The sequence below is a fragment of the Physella acuta genome, unplaced genomic scaffold, assembly GCF_028476545.2.
Source record: "Physella acuta isolate Inbredline_101_S28 unplaced genomic scaffold, ASM2847654v3 ptg000833l, whole genome shotgun sequence".
In the NCBI taxonomy this organism is placed as follows: domain Eukaryota; kingdom Metazoa; phylum Mollusca; class Gastropoda; family Physidae; genus Physella; species Physella acuta.
In genome coordinates, this window is record NW_026732351.1 from 106,270 (window position 1) to 121,677 (window position 15,408).

The following is a 15,408-nucleotide window of genomic DNA, read 5'->3' on the forward strand; positions in this document are numbered from 1 at the left end:
ATATTTTTATCTATATCTATATCTATATCTATATCTATATCTATATCTATATCTATATCTATATCTATATCTATATCTATATCTATATCTATATCTATATCTATATCTATATCTATATCTATATCTATATCTATATCTATATCTATATCTATATCTATATCTATATCTATATCTATATCTATATCTATATCTATATCTATATCTATATCTATATCTATATCTATATCTATATCTATATCTATATCTATATCTATATCTATATCTATATCTATATCTATATCTATATCTATATCTATATCTATATCTATATCTATATCTATATCTATATCTATATCTATATCTATATCTATATCTATATCTATATCTATATCTATATCTATATCTATATCTATATCTATATCTATATCTATATCTATATCTATATCTATATCTATATCTATATCTATATCTATATCTATATCTATATCTATATCTATATCTATATCTATATCTATATCTATATCTATATCTATATCTATATCTATATCTATATCTATATCTATATCTATATCTATATCTATATCTATATCTATATCTATATCTATATCTATATCTATATCTATATCTATATCTATATCTATATCTATATCTATATCTATATCTATATCTATATCTATATCTATATCTATATCTATATCTATATCTATATCTATATCTATATCTATATCTATATCTATATCTATATCTATATCTATATCTATATCTATATCTATATCTATATCTATATCTATATCTATATCTATATCTATATCTATATCTATATCTATATCTATATCTATATCTATATCTATATCTATATCTATATCTATATCTATATCTATATCTATATCTATATCTATATCTATATCTATATCTATATCTATATCTATATCTATATCTATATCTATATCTATATCTATATCTATATCTATATCTATATCTATATCTATATCTATATCTATATCTATATCTATATCTATATCTATATCTATATCTATATCTATATCTATATCTATATCTATATCTATATCTATATCTATATCTATATCTATATCTATATCTATATCTATATCTATATCTATATCTATATCTATATCTATATCTATATCTATATCTATATCTATATCTATATCTATATCTATATCTATATCTATATCTATATCTATATCTATATCTATATCTATATCTATATCTATATCTATATCTATATCTATATCTATATCTATATCTATATCTATATCTATATCTATATCTATATCTATATCTATATCTATATCTATATCTATATCTATATCTATATCTATATCTATATCTATATCTATATCTATATCTATATCTATATCTATATCTATATCTATATCTATATCTATATCTATATCTATATCTATATCTATATCTATATCTATATCTATATCTATATCTATATCTATATCTATATCTATATCTATATCTATATCTATATCTATATCTATATCTATATCTATATCTATATCTATATCTATATCTATATCTATATCTATATCTATATCTATATCTATATCTATATCTATATCTATATCTATATCTATATCTATATCTATATCTATATCTATATCTATATCTATATCTATATCTATATCTATATCTATATCTATATCTATATCTATATCTATATCTATATCTATATCTATATCTATATCTATATCTATATCTATATCTATATCTATATCTATATCTATATCTATATCTATATCTATATCTATATCTATATCTATATCTATATCTATATCTATATCTATATCTATATCTATATCTATATCTATATCTATATCTATATCTATATCTATATCTATATCTATATCTATATCTATATCTATATCTATATCTATATCTATATCTATATCTATATCTATATCTATATCTATATCTATATCTATATCTATATCTATATCTATATCTATATCTATATCTATATCTATATCTATATCTATATCTATATCTATATCTATATCTATATCTATATCTATATCTATATCTATATCTATATCTATATCTATATCTATATCTATATCTATATCTATATCTATATCTATATCTATATCTATATCTATATCTATATCTATATCTATATCTATATCTATATCTATATCTATATCTATATCTATATCTGGCAGGTGTCATATTCAATGAGACCGCTTTGCCGGGCGACTTAGTCTCTACAGAAACGGTATTATCAGAGGTCCTTTTGTCTGGAGCCAAATTAACAGGAGCCTTTTTGTCGTGAGCCAAAATGACGCTAGCCTATTTGTCGGGAGTCGTAATGACGGGGGCCGTTTTGTAGAGAAACTAAATGGCGGGAGCCTATTTGTCGGGAGTCGTAATGACGGGGGCCGTTTTGTGGAAAAAACTAAATGACGGGAGCCTATATGTCGGGAGCCAAAACGACGGGAGCCTATTTGTCGGGAGCCTTATTGACTGGAGCCCTTTTGTCGGGAGCCTATATAACGGGAGCCTATTTGTCGGTAGCCTAAATGACGGGAGTCTATTTGTCGGGAGCCTATATGACGGGGTCCATATGTCGCTGGCCCTTTTGACGGGGCCGATTTGACGGGGTCGTTTTGACGGGGTCGTTTTTTCGGGGTCGTTTTGACGGGGCCGTTTCGTCATTGGCCGAATTGACGCCGCACGACAGGAATTTGTCATGGGAGGGGTTCAAATATTTTCCATATGTATAAAATAAAGTCATATATATATATATATATATATATATATATATATATAGGGGTATGAGTCCATGGTAGGGGCTATAACCCCCCCTAACCTCCCTTGCCTACCCCACTGCCTGACGACTATTCGATCCCCCAACCATCTCGATTACGGTACGGTTTAACGCTGAACGGCGTTCCTAGCAATACAGGGGTTGACCGTGGCGCTATCATCATTTCGTTATCATCCAGAATTTTTTTCCCAGAGGGGGAGGCGCACTTGAAATTTTCGGGGACGGGCGGCGGACTAAAATTTCCGGGAGGGCAGACACTGGTAAAAGTATATATTTTCTACATAAATTATATATCGTTCAGGGAGTGTGGTGGTGGCGGTAGACGTTTTTCGGGGGGAGGGGGGGTGGCAAAGCCTCACCGAAAAGATGCCTGGAAGATAGATTATCGTTCGATCCCCCAACCATCTCCATTACGGTACAGATTAACGATATAAGGCGTTACCAAGCAATTAAGGGGTTGACCGTATCAGTATCATTATATTATAGTTATCATCAGATAAGTTATCGTTCGATCCCAATGAGTGGGTGTCAGTCGATGGCCCATCGATTATATTTGATCATATTTGCTTGCGGTGTGTCACGGAGCGTGACGGTCTATAAGAAACAGCTGAAGCAGGAAGCCGTTGACTGCTTTTTTTTAAAACGACGTAACGAATTCTGGAGTGTTGTGTCACCAAGCTAAGGCGACGGCTGGGTGGTTAGGTTTTTGGTCAGGTCAGAACCCCTGCCCTCTCCTCATCCACTTGTTTTAAACTTAAGTGCCACAGGCATACCGGTTGCTTAAATTCGTACAACAGTGATCCATAATAATTATCATGTTATTTTGTAGAAATACATTATTGGCGATTTATATCAACGTACGAGGTTATCATAACTTCCCATGCTAATTTGTCAAAACTTGAGAACGTTTTAATCCAATACATTTTAAAGACTGATCTTTGTTTCGTGAAAGAAAAAAAAAAGTCAACTCTCGATGTGTGTATGTTTGTGTTGAGATTTTGTGAGTGATCAAATTTTTTTATACATATAACATTTCAACTGTGGCATTATTTAAGAACAACCACTCTAAATCTCTTTTGAGACACATGAACAAATATGGTATCCACGAACTTTGAATCCTGAGCTCTTGAAAAATTAGTGCAGCATCAAAACAGGTTTTGACAAAAAAGCCACTTCATAAGGGCCAGCAATAAAGGACCCAGTCATAAAGATTTCTGACAAAACAGCTCTAGCTCTTTGGACTCACGACAAACAGGCTCCGAACATTTTTGCTTATGTCCAAAAAGAATATTTCTGTAATTAATAAAGACTTCTTAGAAAACATTTTCAGACTGCTTTCTAAAAAAAAATTTAATGTCTATTTTTATTTTGAAACAAAATATTTTTAGTTGGCCAAAGGTTACCTTAACAATAAGCAAACAAAAGAGACAACACATCAGATGACTTGCTTGATGTTTTTTTTAATCGTTTCACAGAGTATTTTCTTTAGTCTGTAATAAATATCAACATCCGTACATAATGCATGTATCTAAACTATCTAACTCATGTAGCCTTTATCACAGGCAACAATTGTGGTAAAATTATACTAAATACACAAAATACCTCACAATACAATATTTCCAAATCAAACCTTTAAAAATATTTATTCACCGGAATTACTATTAAAATGAACTAGGACTAAAAAACAAGCTATCGTCAAGAATTTTCCCTGCTCTTTGTGGATCTTTCCAGTTCCCAATATTCTTTTGTCTTCATCTCGGATAGCCGGGAGATAACTCTCTCAAAGGCAAATAACTCTTCCTCGCCTGTAAAGATGCTCGATCTGGCCAGCTCTGATTTCTAAAGAGGGAAGATGTTTCACATACTTATAAACAACAGTCTATGCATATATATGGGTGTAATAAAAAACTGGCTATTTGTAAATAAATATATGCATAAATTTTTTTATGTTTAAATGTTGATGTCCACTTATGTGAAGTATGTTGTTAGATCAGGCGATGAATGGAAATGTGCATGGCAAGGTGCATTCTCTATGTATCTGTTAGTAAATGTATTGTGTTGGTAAATGCATGTATATGGTGCAGTCTTTATGTATCCGCAGGTAAATGTATGTGTATGGTGCAGTCTATATGTATCAGTAGGTAAATGTATGTATATGGTGCGGTCTTTATCCGTAGGTAAATGTATGTGTATGGTGTAGTATTTATGCATCTGTTGGTAAATGCATGTGAATATATGTGTAGTGGTTGTAGATGCAACTTACAGCATTAATGCCCAGATCATCCATCAAACTTCTGTTTGCTTCTTCATCCAGAGCACTGATGCCACCAGCAGAAAACAGATTTTTGGGGGCAGAAGCTGCTCCCACCACTAGCTTTACCTGGGTTTAAAAAAAAAGAAGAATTCTACTCCATCTGAGAATTGTTGCTGGAAAAATTAAGAATTCTACTCCATCTGAGAATTGTTGCTGGAAAAATTAAGAATTCTACTCCATCTGAGAATTGTTGCTGGAAATAGTAAGTAATGTTGCCGTAAAGATTTAACAACCCCATATATAATTTATAAAGTGACATGACTTGCCTATAGTGAATCATCTAGATAGCTATGAGCTAAGCTAACATTTGTTCATACTTTACAAAATGAAGTACACTTGCTAATGTAATAAGGGAAAAGAAACCCTTTTTTGACATTTACCTTATTGAGAAACCTCCCTAACCATTGGTAAACAAATACTTCATGTTACAAAAGTTCTCCCCTAACCTGAGGTGAATGAAACTAACCTTATAATCATACTAGGTATCTATAAGCCCTAACCCAAGATAAATGAAACTTACAGTACTGTCACTCAATGTATGAGAGTAACATACCTCGCTAACCCTTTGTAAATGAAACTAGCCTTATCATCAAACAAGGTATCAAAAAAGGCCAGACCATGTGTAAATAAAACTTATCTTCTCATACAATATATCCATGAGAGTAACAAAACTACCTAACCAATATTACATGAAACACCTTGTTAAAAACATTATTCATAAGCTCTCACTTAAGGTAAATGTAACTCACCTTATTGTCATACAAGGTATCTATGAGGGTGGTAAACCTCCGAGCCTCCGTACGAGAGCTGAGATTCATATTAGGGACATCCCGCAGGACAACCACATCAAATTCCTTGCAGATCTCCAGGTAGTCTATGGCACCAAGGTTCTATACAGACAGATCAACAAGTTTATTTTCTATGCCTGCAGTGGGTGAATGTGCTATGGATATTCAAATACTCTGTTCCCAAAGCCAAACATGGTTTTTAACATCTTGTTTCAGTATGTGAATAAATCATCATTTACATAATAAATCATTAAAAATGTATACATCACACTAAAATGATAGCAATAGAGATTTTCTCACTATACTTGTAATTTAAAAAATAAAAACTCCAGCAATTCAGCAGAACAATTTAAAATTTTTAAACAAATTTTAAAACTAACCTGCTTGCACAGACTTTCAAACGTGGTATCTAGAATTCTCCCATAAGTCCTGGGCAAGATTAGATTGCGTCCTAAAATCGTCAGTGTTCTGGAGACTGCTTCTGCACAGATTGAAAATAAACAAACTTTAATCCAGTCCATCATTGTTTTCTAAAAGTTTACTCCTGGCAGACAGCAAACAACAGCTCACCTGTCTGTTGATTTTGCAGAAGTTCCTCAATGACCTGATCAATGTGTTTGTTTGTTTCTTCATTTGGCCCTCTGTAGACGAACATAAATCCAGTTTTTATTACTGTACATTTAGTTAAATATATGTTAGTAGATTAACAGCAACCTTTTCACTACAAATAAGTTAACATCCAATTTTCATTACTGTACATTTAGTGAAATATATGTTAGTAAATGAACAGCAACCTTTTCACTACAAATAAGTTAACATCCAATTTTTATTACTGTACATTTTGTTAAATATGTTAATGAATGAGCATTAACCTTACCACTAAAAATAAGCTAACATCCAACTTTCATTACTGTACTTAAAGTTAAATATATGTTAGTAAATGAACAACCCCACTAAAAATATATTAATTGACAAGTAACTAGAGATGTATAAAATTGTAATGGATTAAATCTTTTAAAGAACATTTTTCTTTAAATTTAAATGGAGAATTTTTTTTCTCTAAAAATCAACTCACACTATAAATAATGTATCTATCTTTGTTTTTTTTTTGTTTTTTTTTTGACATTTAAATAAAACTACTTGCGTACAAAGACTGTTAATGCAAAAGAGATCTTACACAAAGTAAATTTTACCATCCGCAGGCATGGACAACATTCTGTAATCAATACCAGAATCTAGTGGAATCACTTCACAGTATGTCTGAAAAAATGATACATTTATTACATATTCATTGTGAATAATCCCTTTTTTTTTATTAAAAGCTGACAAAACAATACAGTTAAAAAATATGCTTTAAGAAAGGCTACCAATTAAAATATAAATTAGTAAATAAAAGTTGTAAACCTAAGTACAGGAATTTGAAAATAAAAATGAATAGTTAGTACTTTAAAGCTAATTTTTGTAGTACAGTAGTTTAACCACTTACCTTTAAAATATCAATAAAAGGTAAAAATGTTCCTCTTTGTAAACCATTCTTGTATAAATCTACAACACAGAAAAGTTTTTTTAGCAAATTCCCAGCATAAGCTATAATGATAAGGGAGGTAAAATGCTTCTGCTGCAAAATGCATAAGACCTAGGTTGAGAAATAGCAAACCAACAAACACTGCAAGGAGGTGGCTAACTCACACTTCAACTAAGCAGTACACTCTTAATTCTGATGATATAACAAACACAGACCAACCATGTACAATAAAATGGTCAAGACCCAACTTAACCATGCTGTAGATCTTAATGTGGATACAGAAAACACACACCAATCTTAAAGTAGTCACTACCCTTTCAGACCTGGTGGTCCAAAGGGAGATGACGAAGTGTTTACTTTCTCTAACATAAGTCAGGTACCCATTAGGGCTGAGTGGATCTCTAACGGAGTTGCGCTAGGACCTGAACATGAAACTTCCAGGATAGTAGTTGTGCTCATTACTGCACAACCATGCCATCTCATACAACAGTCTTATACAGTAAAATATTTTTCTTATATGGATGTAGTCACCAGACACTTGTTACAAAGTAAATTAAGAACTTAAAATAAACCTTACCATCAGGTGGTCTGTTTGATGTGGCCACAACCACAACACCATTTTTAAACATTTCTGTAAAAAGTCTCTTTAAAATCATAGCATCTGCTACATCAGTTACCTGTAGAACAGCAATGATATATTACATACACTATAAACATTACATGTTCATAAAGGAGATAAACAATTTACATAAGCATAAAACTCAAGCTAAGCATCATGCACAGAGGGAACACGACTTTAAAGCAAGTGTGAATAATGAATAATGTGGGCCCTACCTGAAATTCATCAAAGCACAACAGCCAAGCTTCCTGGCTAATCTCAAATGCTATTGGGCCTATTGCATCAAAGGGCTGTGTATCAATGGTTGTTTTTATTTTTGGCTGATTTTGTTTTAAATGATGAATTCCTGTAAAAGATCAACAATGAAAAATACAAGTGAGAAAGTGTGGTGATGGTTCAGAGTTTAGCCAGCTCCATCAGCAGGGATGGGGGGGGGGGGTCAGGAATAAAGCCCTTGTATTGCCTCCCTTAGCTATTACTCTCGTTAGCTGTTATCTGAACTTATAGCTTAGATAAAAATTGTATTTTACTTTTCACAACAGTATAAAGAAATTGTGTCAATGATATATATATAAAATCTCACAACGTAAAGCAAAACCAATTCAGAGTAATAATTATCATAACCACTTTCAAATAATCTATATTATCTTTTTTAAAATGTTGTCTTATATTTTAAAATGTACAGTGAATAATTAAGAGACAAACAAGTATTTAATTAAAATGACATCAGTAGGCCTACTCACTTTTATGGACATCTAGCATGAATTTGTGAAAATGGACTCGCTGCTTTTTTACTACTGTACTGGTCTCATGGAACATGTCCATCAGCATTGTTTTCCCTGTGCCTGAGTGAGGAAGTCAATACTATGTTAAAGGGAAATAATGTTTATTTAAATTCTCTTTAACACATGCTATTTGGCAGATCCTCCTGTAGAAGAATTACATCTTTTACAATGCTTTGGGGTGAGGTGTTGGGCAGGCACTAACAATATTTTCCTATTTAATTCTAACTTAATCATTGCTACAGTTTAATTAAATTACAAAAGTCTGAGCAAGTCAAAACTATATTAAAAGGGAAACAACTTTATCTGTTCAAAAAGTGTTTATGAAACTAGCTATTTAGCATATACTGCTTAAGAAGAATTACATCCTGTAGAAGGCTTGGGGGGGGGGGGGGGGAGAAGACTACCATTTTTTACCTATTTAATTCTAATTCTATCAAAATCATAATGACTGTAACAGTTTTATTATATAAACACATATATGTCTTGAGCACATACTGAACAATATACAGATTTTTTTGGCACCTTGCTAATTTAAAACACAAAACACAGATAGAGGTCAAAGTGAATTATAACTTACCAACATTTCCATGAAGGTAAAGACCCCTTATGTGCTGTGCCACTGATTCTTTTTTCTGTAAAATTTCATCATTTTTTTACAAACTTCTGAGTAACTGTTTTGATAATAAAGACAATACCAATCTAACAATAGAGGTAGAGTAAAAATCACCACATAAAATCTTGCAGTACATGCATATATTAACCCATGTGTATAACCCACATACTAGAAAGTTCTAAATTATGCCTTTGCCAAACTTTTGAAAGGTTGCAAGTAAAGCTTAACAGATGTAACAGATTTATAAATTATGGTAATTACGACAATAATTAGACACATTAAATCTAGCGCATAATTTGAAATTTAGAATTATTAGAAAAAATGTATACTTTTCCCTCATTGTTATTTGATTCTATCAAATTTAAACTGAATTTTATTTACAACAATTTATATTTTTTATAATTTTGTTACCTGTTTAAAGACAAATATCAGTCAGAAATAGACACTACATGTGTTTTAAGCAGCATAAACTCTTAATTTTGAACATTTTTACCTAATAGAGAAATCCATTTCGGTATTTTCCTGCCTACAGTTTTAAGCTACTGTAATATTATCAGTATAAATAAACACATTTTTTTTCTACAAATTGTGCAAATACTTTTAGGGCCTATAAATCTATTGTAGTGAAAATATTTTTTATAACTATAACAACCAACTTGATTCAGGGATGTGACCAGACCAGGAAAAAAAATTAGGAAATTTTCTTCGGATAATATCTCAATATTATTATGTTTATCTACTTTTTATCGCAGTTAAGCAGCTTCATACTGTTACTGTACTAATTAATTGTTTAATGAAGTTAATATTTTAAATACAAGAAGTTTATGATACTCTAAAAAAACATTGAAAGTCTTGTCTAATTGCAATTTAATGTTTACCTTATAAACAACTTTTTAAAAATTACAATGTAACTAAAGTAGCAATTAAGTTTTATTTTACCATTAAGCTAATTTAAACTGTACTAATCTAGTGTAGATTCTAGATGTACTCCTGTTTTCAATTTTTAAATAGGGGCCTTATGCCTTATATTCTTTTAAAGATTGGATTGGTAAAAATATTTGTCTTCAACTTTAAAGATCCTAGTAGATTAAGATTAGTTACAAGTTGAGTTTTAGGTTCATATGATGCAAAAATGCAATGGACCAGGTTAGCTAAAATTAGAAAGGGTCTGACGTGTGAACCAAAGTTAATCATTATGATAGCCAAGCCACATCGATATTTATGTATTTTGGAATAGCTGTAAATTGTTAGGGGTCACCCACGTTTTTTTTTGACGATTTTTACCTCCCCTCTCTCCTACAAAAGCCAGACTCCCCCCACCCCATAATGACGTCACACCTCAGCCAACAAATGCTCCCCCCTCCTCGAAATTAATTTGAATTTTTTTTTAAACATCGATTTTTTTCTAAAATATTGACTGAGGTCAACCAACATAGGGTATTTTATTCAATTTCTATTACAATATTTTACAACAGTTTTCTAATAGCGGCTAAGATGCAGTTGTTTCTAACATTACTTTTTTTAAAATACAAAAATATGACGTTACACTATCTTACCAGTGTGACGTTATTAATGGAAGACCCCTTATTAAAAATTTAAAAACAGTCTGAACGTATTTTTTCTTCCACAAACAAGACACGGTCGTAGTCACGTTGAGTTTAGTATTTTGTTTTAATCTGTAGGCCTACGAAGCATACGAATTGCAGAAACAGCTATTAAAAATTGACTGTGACGTCATTTTTTTCCACCAGCAGTACCGAACACGTGCTTGGGGTCAAGGTGAGGTCACAAGAGCCACCGTTGCTACGAGGTGGGGCGGGTTAGTCTAGTCCTCATAGTCACCTTTTGCAAGGATTTCAATATTCATTTGAGATTGCGAAATAAAATAAAATCAGACAGAAACTCTAGATTTAGGCGGGTTAAAATACCGATAAGTAAATTAGGCTATATCGATAGCTAGCTTACCAAGCTTAAGAGATGTAAGTTTCATTTGAATAACTGCATTATTTTAGATTACCTTTTCCGTGTTTTTGATAAATAGTTAACTGAAAATATCAGCGGAAAATTTGGACTAAAAAAGTGTGCTTTGAAAATTCCGCCGAAATTCCGAATCTTATTCTTAATCTACATTTAATCTTGAGCTAGCACCGTCAGACCTAGCGCAATCGACCAATCGAAAAGAAATGCGCATATTCGAGTGTCCGTTTGACCTAAGTACAGTAATTGTCGATTTAAATACGAATAAGTGGAATGAGCAAGTCGGCTCTTTCCGTAGAAGACATTTCCGTTTTTTTTTTCCGAATTTTTAAAACTTCGTAAAAAATCGACAAAAATTGGAACTCGGCGGAAAAATTCGGCGAAAATTAAATCAGCGGAGGAAAATCGCAACTGAAACGGAAAAATCGGATTTCCGCTAAAATTCGGAAAAGTCACATCCCTGTTGATTAGTCAGTTACTCAAATTAATGAACATCTTGAAACATGACTTATAAATATGATTACCTTTTTGAACCATGATGTCCCTGTCTCTTTAACAATGGGCTGATACGTCTTCAGTGTCTCGTGTAGAAGTTGGAGGCGTTCTACAACTTTCTGCTGATGGTCATCTTTGTTGAGTTCTCCAACAGTTATTTTTCTGGCATACACTTTCAGTGGCCCATCAGTAACATTGCCTAGCCCTGTCTCAGATGGTCTTTTAGCAGCGTCTACTCGTTTGTCTAGACTGAGCACTGATGATGAGTATTTTCTGTCACTTGTAGCTGAGGGGAAAAAAACAAATGAAATTATTTAAAAGGATATGAATCTGTTTACAATAATTTTACAATTTATTTACAAAAAAATGTAGGCCTAGGGCCCACAAAATACTGACTAAAGTATCGGTGTCACTTAATCAAACCCTCTATCTACAATCTACTCTCTATAAAATCTAAAATAAATGGTGTAGTCTAACCCAAGGATCATTATCACTGAATCAATGAACGCCATAGCCATAATAGCCCTAACCTAAAATTTCTGACCATGGCATATAGTCTTAGGCCTAACTGAATCTGATATTACAATACTGTAACAACTACAACCTAACGCACATATTTCGGTAGTCATTGTGGGACATCCATTCAAAATCATTCATCAGTCTGGCTCAGTCAGTCACACCAGTCAGTGATCGTCAGCAGTTCAGTGGTCAGCACACGAACTTCAACTTTTTTTTACTAAATTAACAATAATTAACATTTTAACAGATAACAGCTGAAGAGTCGAGTATAACTAAACCTAGGTGGTGATTCAATGCAATTACTTACAAATAAGAACGGTTACATAACAGCGAGAACGTGTTAAAAGTCCATAACGATGTGGAATAAGTTGGCTTATTATTCGTATTGCCCTTCCCATTGTGACATTGTGGCCAGTCTAAAAATACTACATTGCAAGTGTGGAGTGTAAACATTAGAACAAAAGTAGTTTCCAATAAAGGAGATTACGCTGGTTTTTTTTTATGTGTTGTCTCCCTTACAAGTTACATGAACAAATTCAAATTTAATTGAAATGTATAAGTTATTTACTTTAAATATTTTATCCAACCACCCTAAGTGTCAAAAATGTGCAAAGATAAGTGTTATGCAAAATTGTCCTATGAACGACCTTGTTAAAGAATGATAAACTATCACACTACCAGTAGCGTGGCGGGGGGGGGGGGACATATGTCCCCGGGCGCCGACCTTAGGGGGCACCAAAATGGGTTGGAAAAATAAATTGAAAGGTTGAGGGGGGTGCAAATCGAAAGTTTGAGGGCGTTGCAAATCGAAATCTTGAGGGGGGGGGGGGGTGCAAAGTTTGTCCCCGGGCGCCGGGAAGGGTCGCTACGCCTCTGCACACTACTCCATTGACGGATATGGGGCTGAGAGGACAACAACCCTAGCCCCCGATTTTTTTGGGCCTCCAAAATAGTCTATTTAATTTTCCTACATAATTTTGTATATTTTACATCGATATTTGTTTAGCTCTTTAAATTATAAACTATGTTTTAATCAAACAGAGATCACCATACTATGAACTGCTCGAGAGGAAGTAAAACCCTCGCCCTTTTAACATTAGCTTTCGTTGCTTTCGGCTTGATAATTTATTGATAATGTCTACGACGCTCCCTAAAATAGGAAGTTAGTACTGGCACATTAAGGGGTCGCCCATAAATGACGTCACACTCGTAGGGGGGAGGGGGTCCGTAATTTTGTGACGGTGTGTGATGAGGGGGGGGGGGGTTCAGATGATGCGACGTCACACTTTTGCATTATAAAAAAAAAAGCATTGTTAGAAAACGTATTTTAGACGATATTTTGCGTTTTAGAAAACTGTTTTAATAACTTGTAATAGGAATTGAATAAAATACTCTATTTTGACAGAGTTCAGACAACATTTTGGAAAAATATCGATGTTTTAAAAAAAATTCAACTGCAATTGTGAGGGGGGTTGTAGGCTGACGTCATTTTATGGGGGGGGGGGGTCTGGCTTTTTGTGACGATGTGTGACGGAGGGGAGGGGGAGGTAAAAATCGTCAAAAAAGCGCGACGTCATTTATGGATTACCCCCTAATGGATTGTTCAATTAGTTTCCAAATAAACTGTAAGATATCAAAACAGGCTAGAAAAAGATGTTTCACTCCGACAATTGTGTATAAGAATGTTCTGTCTGTTTAAAATAAACTACGTGACTAGCTACTGAAAGGCCTGGTCGTAACCATTTCTAAGGTATGCAGATTCTTTCCGGCATCCCTTTGGTTGAAACAAGATATAGCCAATATTGGACCAAGATATAGCCAATATTTGGCCAAGATATAGCCAATGTTGGGCCAATATGTAGCCGGGATATAGCCAATATTGGGCCAAGATATAGCCAATATTTGGCCAAGATCTAGCCAATGTTAGGCCAATATGTAGCCGGGATATAGCTAATATTGTGCCAACATTGCGCCAACATATGCCGAGTTTCACTACCAATGTTTGGCCACGGTTAAGCCAATGCTGCACCAAGATGTAGCCAATATTGGTAACCAATGTTTAGCCAATATTGGGGCAATATATGTGTACTGACTGGGGAGCGGGCGAAGCCCCCCCTTCCTTCCCCCCCCCCCCCCCGAACGAAATTTATATAATTTATATAGAAAATATATACCTTTAACAGTCTACCGCCCCCCCCCCCCGGAGAAAAAAGTCTGGAAAAAACACTAAAAATATTTAGTCTACCACTACGAGTGACGATCTAATTATCCAATCAATTTCAAATAGAATGTGTAATAGTAATACTTGCGTATTGTTTATATATGAATGAACCTAAAATAATTCTATATAACAGTGGTTCTTAACCTACCGAACAGTAGCGTACGCAGGGGGGGAGCAGGGGGAGCGGCCGCTCCCCCTCTGGCCATTTTCCTCAAAGTGGCGCCTTTTTGGAAACTTTTTAAACTCAAAGTTTTAAACAATGATATTTGTTAAAAAAAAATATGTTTGGTCGGCACATCTATGTAAATCACAAGATATCTTTGCAAGCAGCAATTAAGCATTATTGTACTAGTCTAGTACGTTTACAACACGTATTAACAGCTGCATCAGTTTGCCATTCTAAAAATAACCATTACGATGCATTGGAATTTTTTAAAAACCTCTACGGGTAGTACCACTTGGCAAGAGGGGTGTTAAGTTTAAGGCAACTGTATAATGTATTTGCTTACGAATAATTGCATTAGAAAATGTTATACATAAAACTTCACACATAATTACTTTATAGATACAGTTTGAATCGTGTGATTAATTTTTTGAAAATTACAATACAGAAACAAATACAACTGATGTGGCACCTCTATTTAAATTTAATTATGGGCAAGCTGCGTAGCGGTGGGGAAATTTTGACACGGTCAACAACGTCATTGTCATCGCGATGAAGTAGTAGTATTATGACAGTTTGGGCGATAGTGATACGATTACAAATTATATGAAAC

The 15,408-nt window shown here is 33.1% G+C and overlaps 1 protein-coding gene across 1 annotated transcript; it reads right to left on the bottom strand.

Moving 5' to 3' along the window:
- Window positions 1-4,216: 4,216 nt before the first annotated feature.
- Window positions 4,217-12,852, bottom strand: LOC131951862 (AFG1-like ATPase). Its single transcript, XM_059314268.1, has 13 exons — window positions 12,719-12,852; window positions 11,922-12,178; window positions 9,385-9,439; window positions 8,766-8,867; window positions 8,238-8,368; window positions 7,981-8,080; window positions 7,365-7,423; window positions 7,056-7,138; window positions 6,449-6,519; window positions 6,259-6,359; window positions 5,840-5,980; window positions 5,040-5,156; window positions 4,217-4,615 (listed from the first exon to the last, which is right to left on the bottom strand). The coding sequence occupies exons 1-13, from the start codon at window positions 12,807-12,809 to the stop codon at window positions 4,472-4,474; spliced, it is 1,452 nt and encodes a 483-aa protein (XP_059170251.1). The 5' UTR covers window positions 12,810-12,852; the 3' UTR covers window positions 4,217-4,471.
- Between the last annotated feature and the right edge of the window lie 2,556 nt (window positions 12,853-15,408).

Coding starts and splice junctions, on each gene's coding strand:
- LOC131951862 (XM_059314268.1), bottom strand. CDS start 12,809: ATGGGAAGGGCAATACGAATAATAAGCCAACTTATTCCACATCGTTAT. Junction 7,424..7,980: donor ATCAAACAGACCACCTGATG/GTAAGGTTTATT, acceptor TCTGTGTTGTAG/ATTTATACAAGAATGGTTTA. Junction 5,157..5,839: donor ATACCTTGTATGACAATAAG/GTGAGTTACATT, acceptor TTTTAAACCCAG/GTAAAGCTAGTGGTGGGAGC.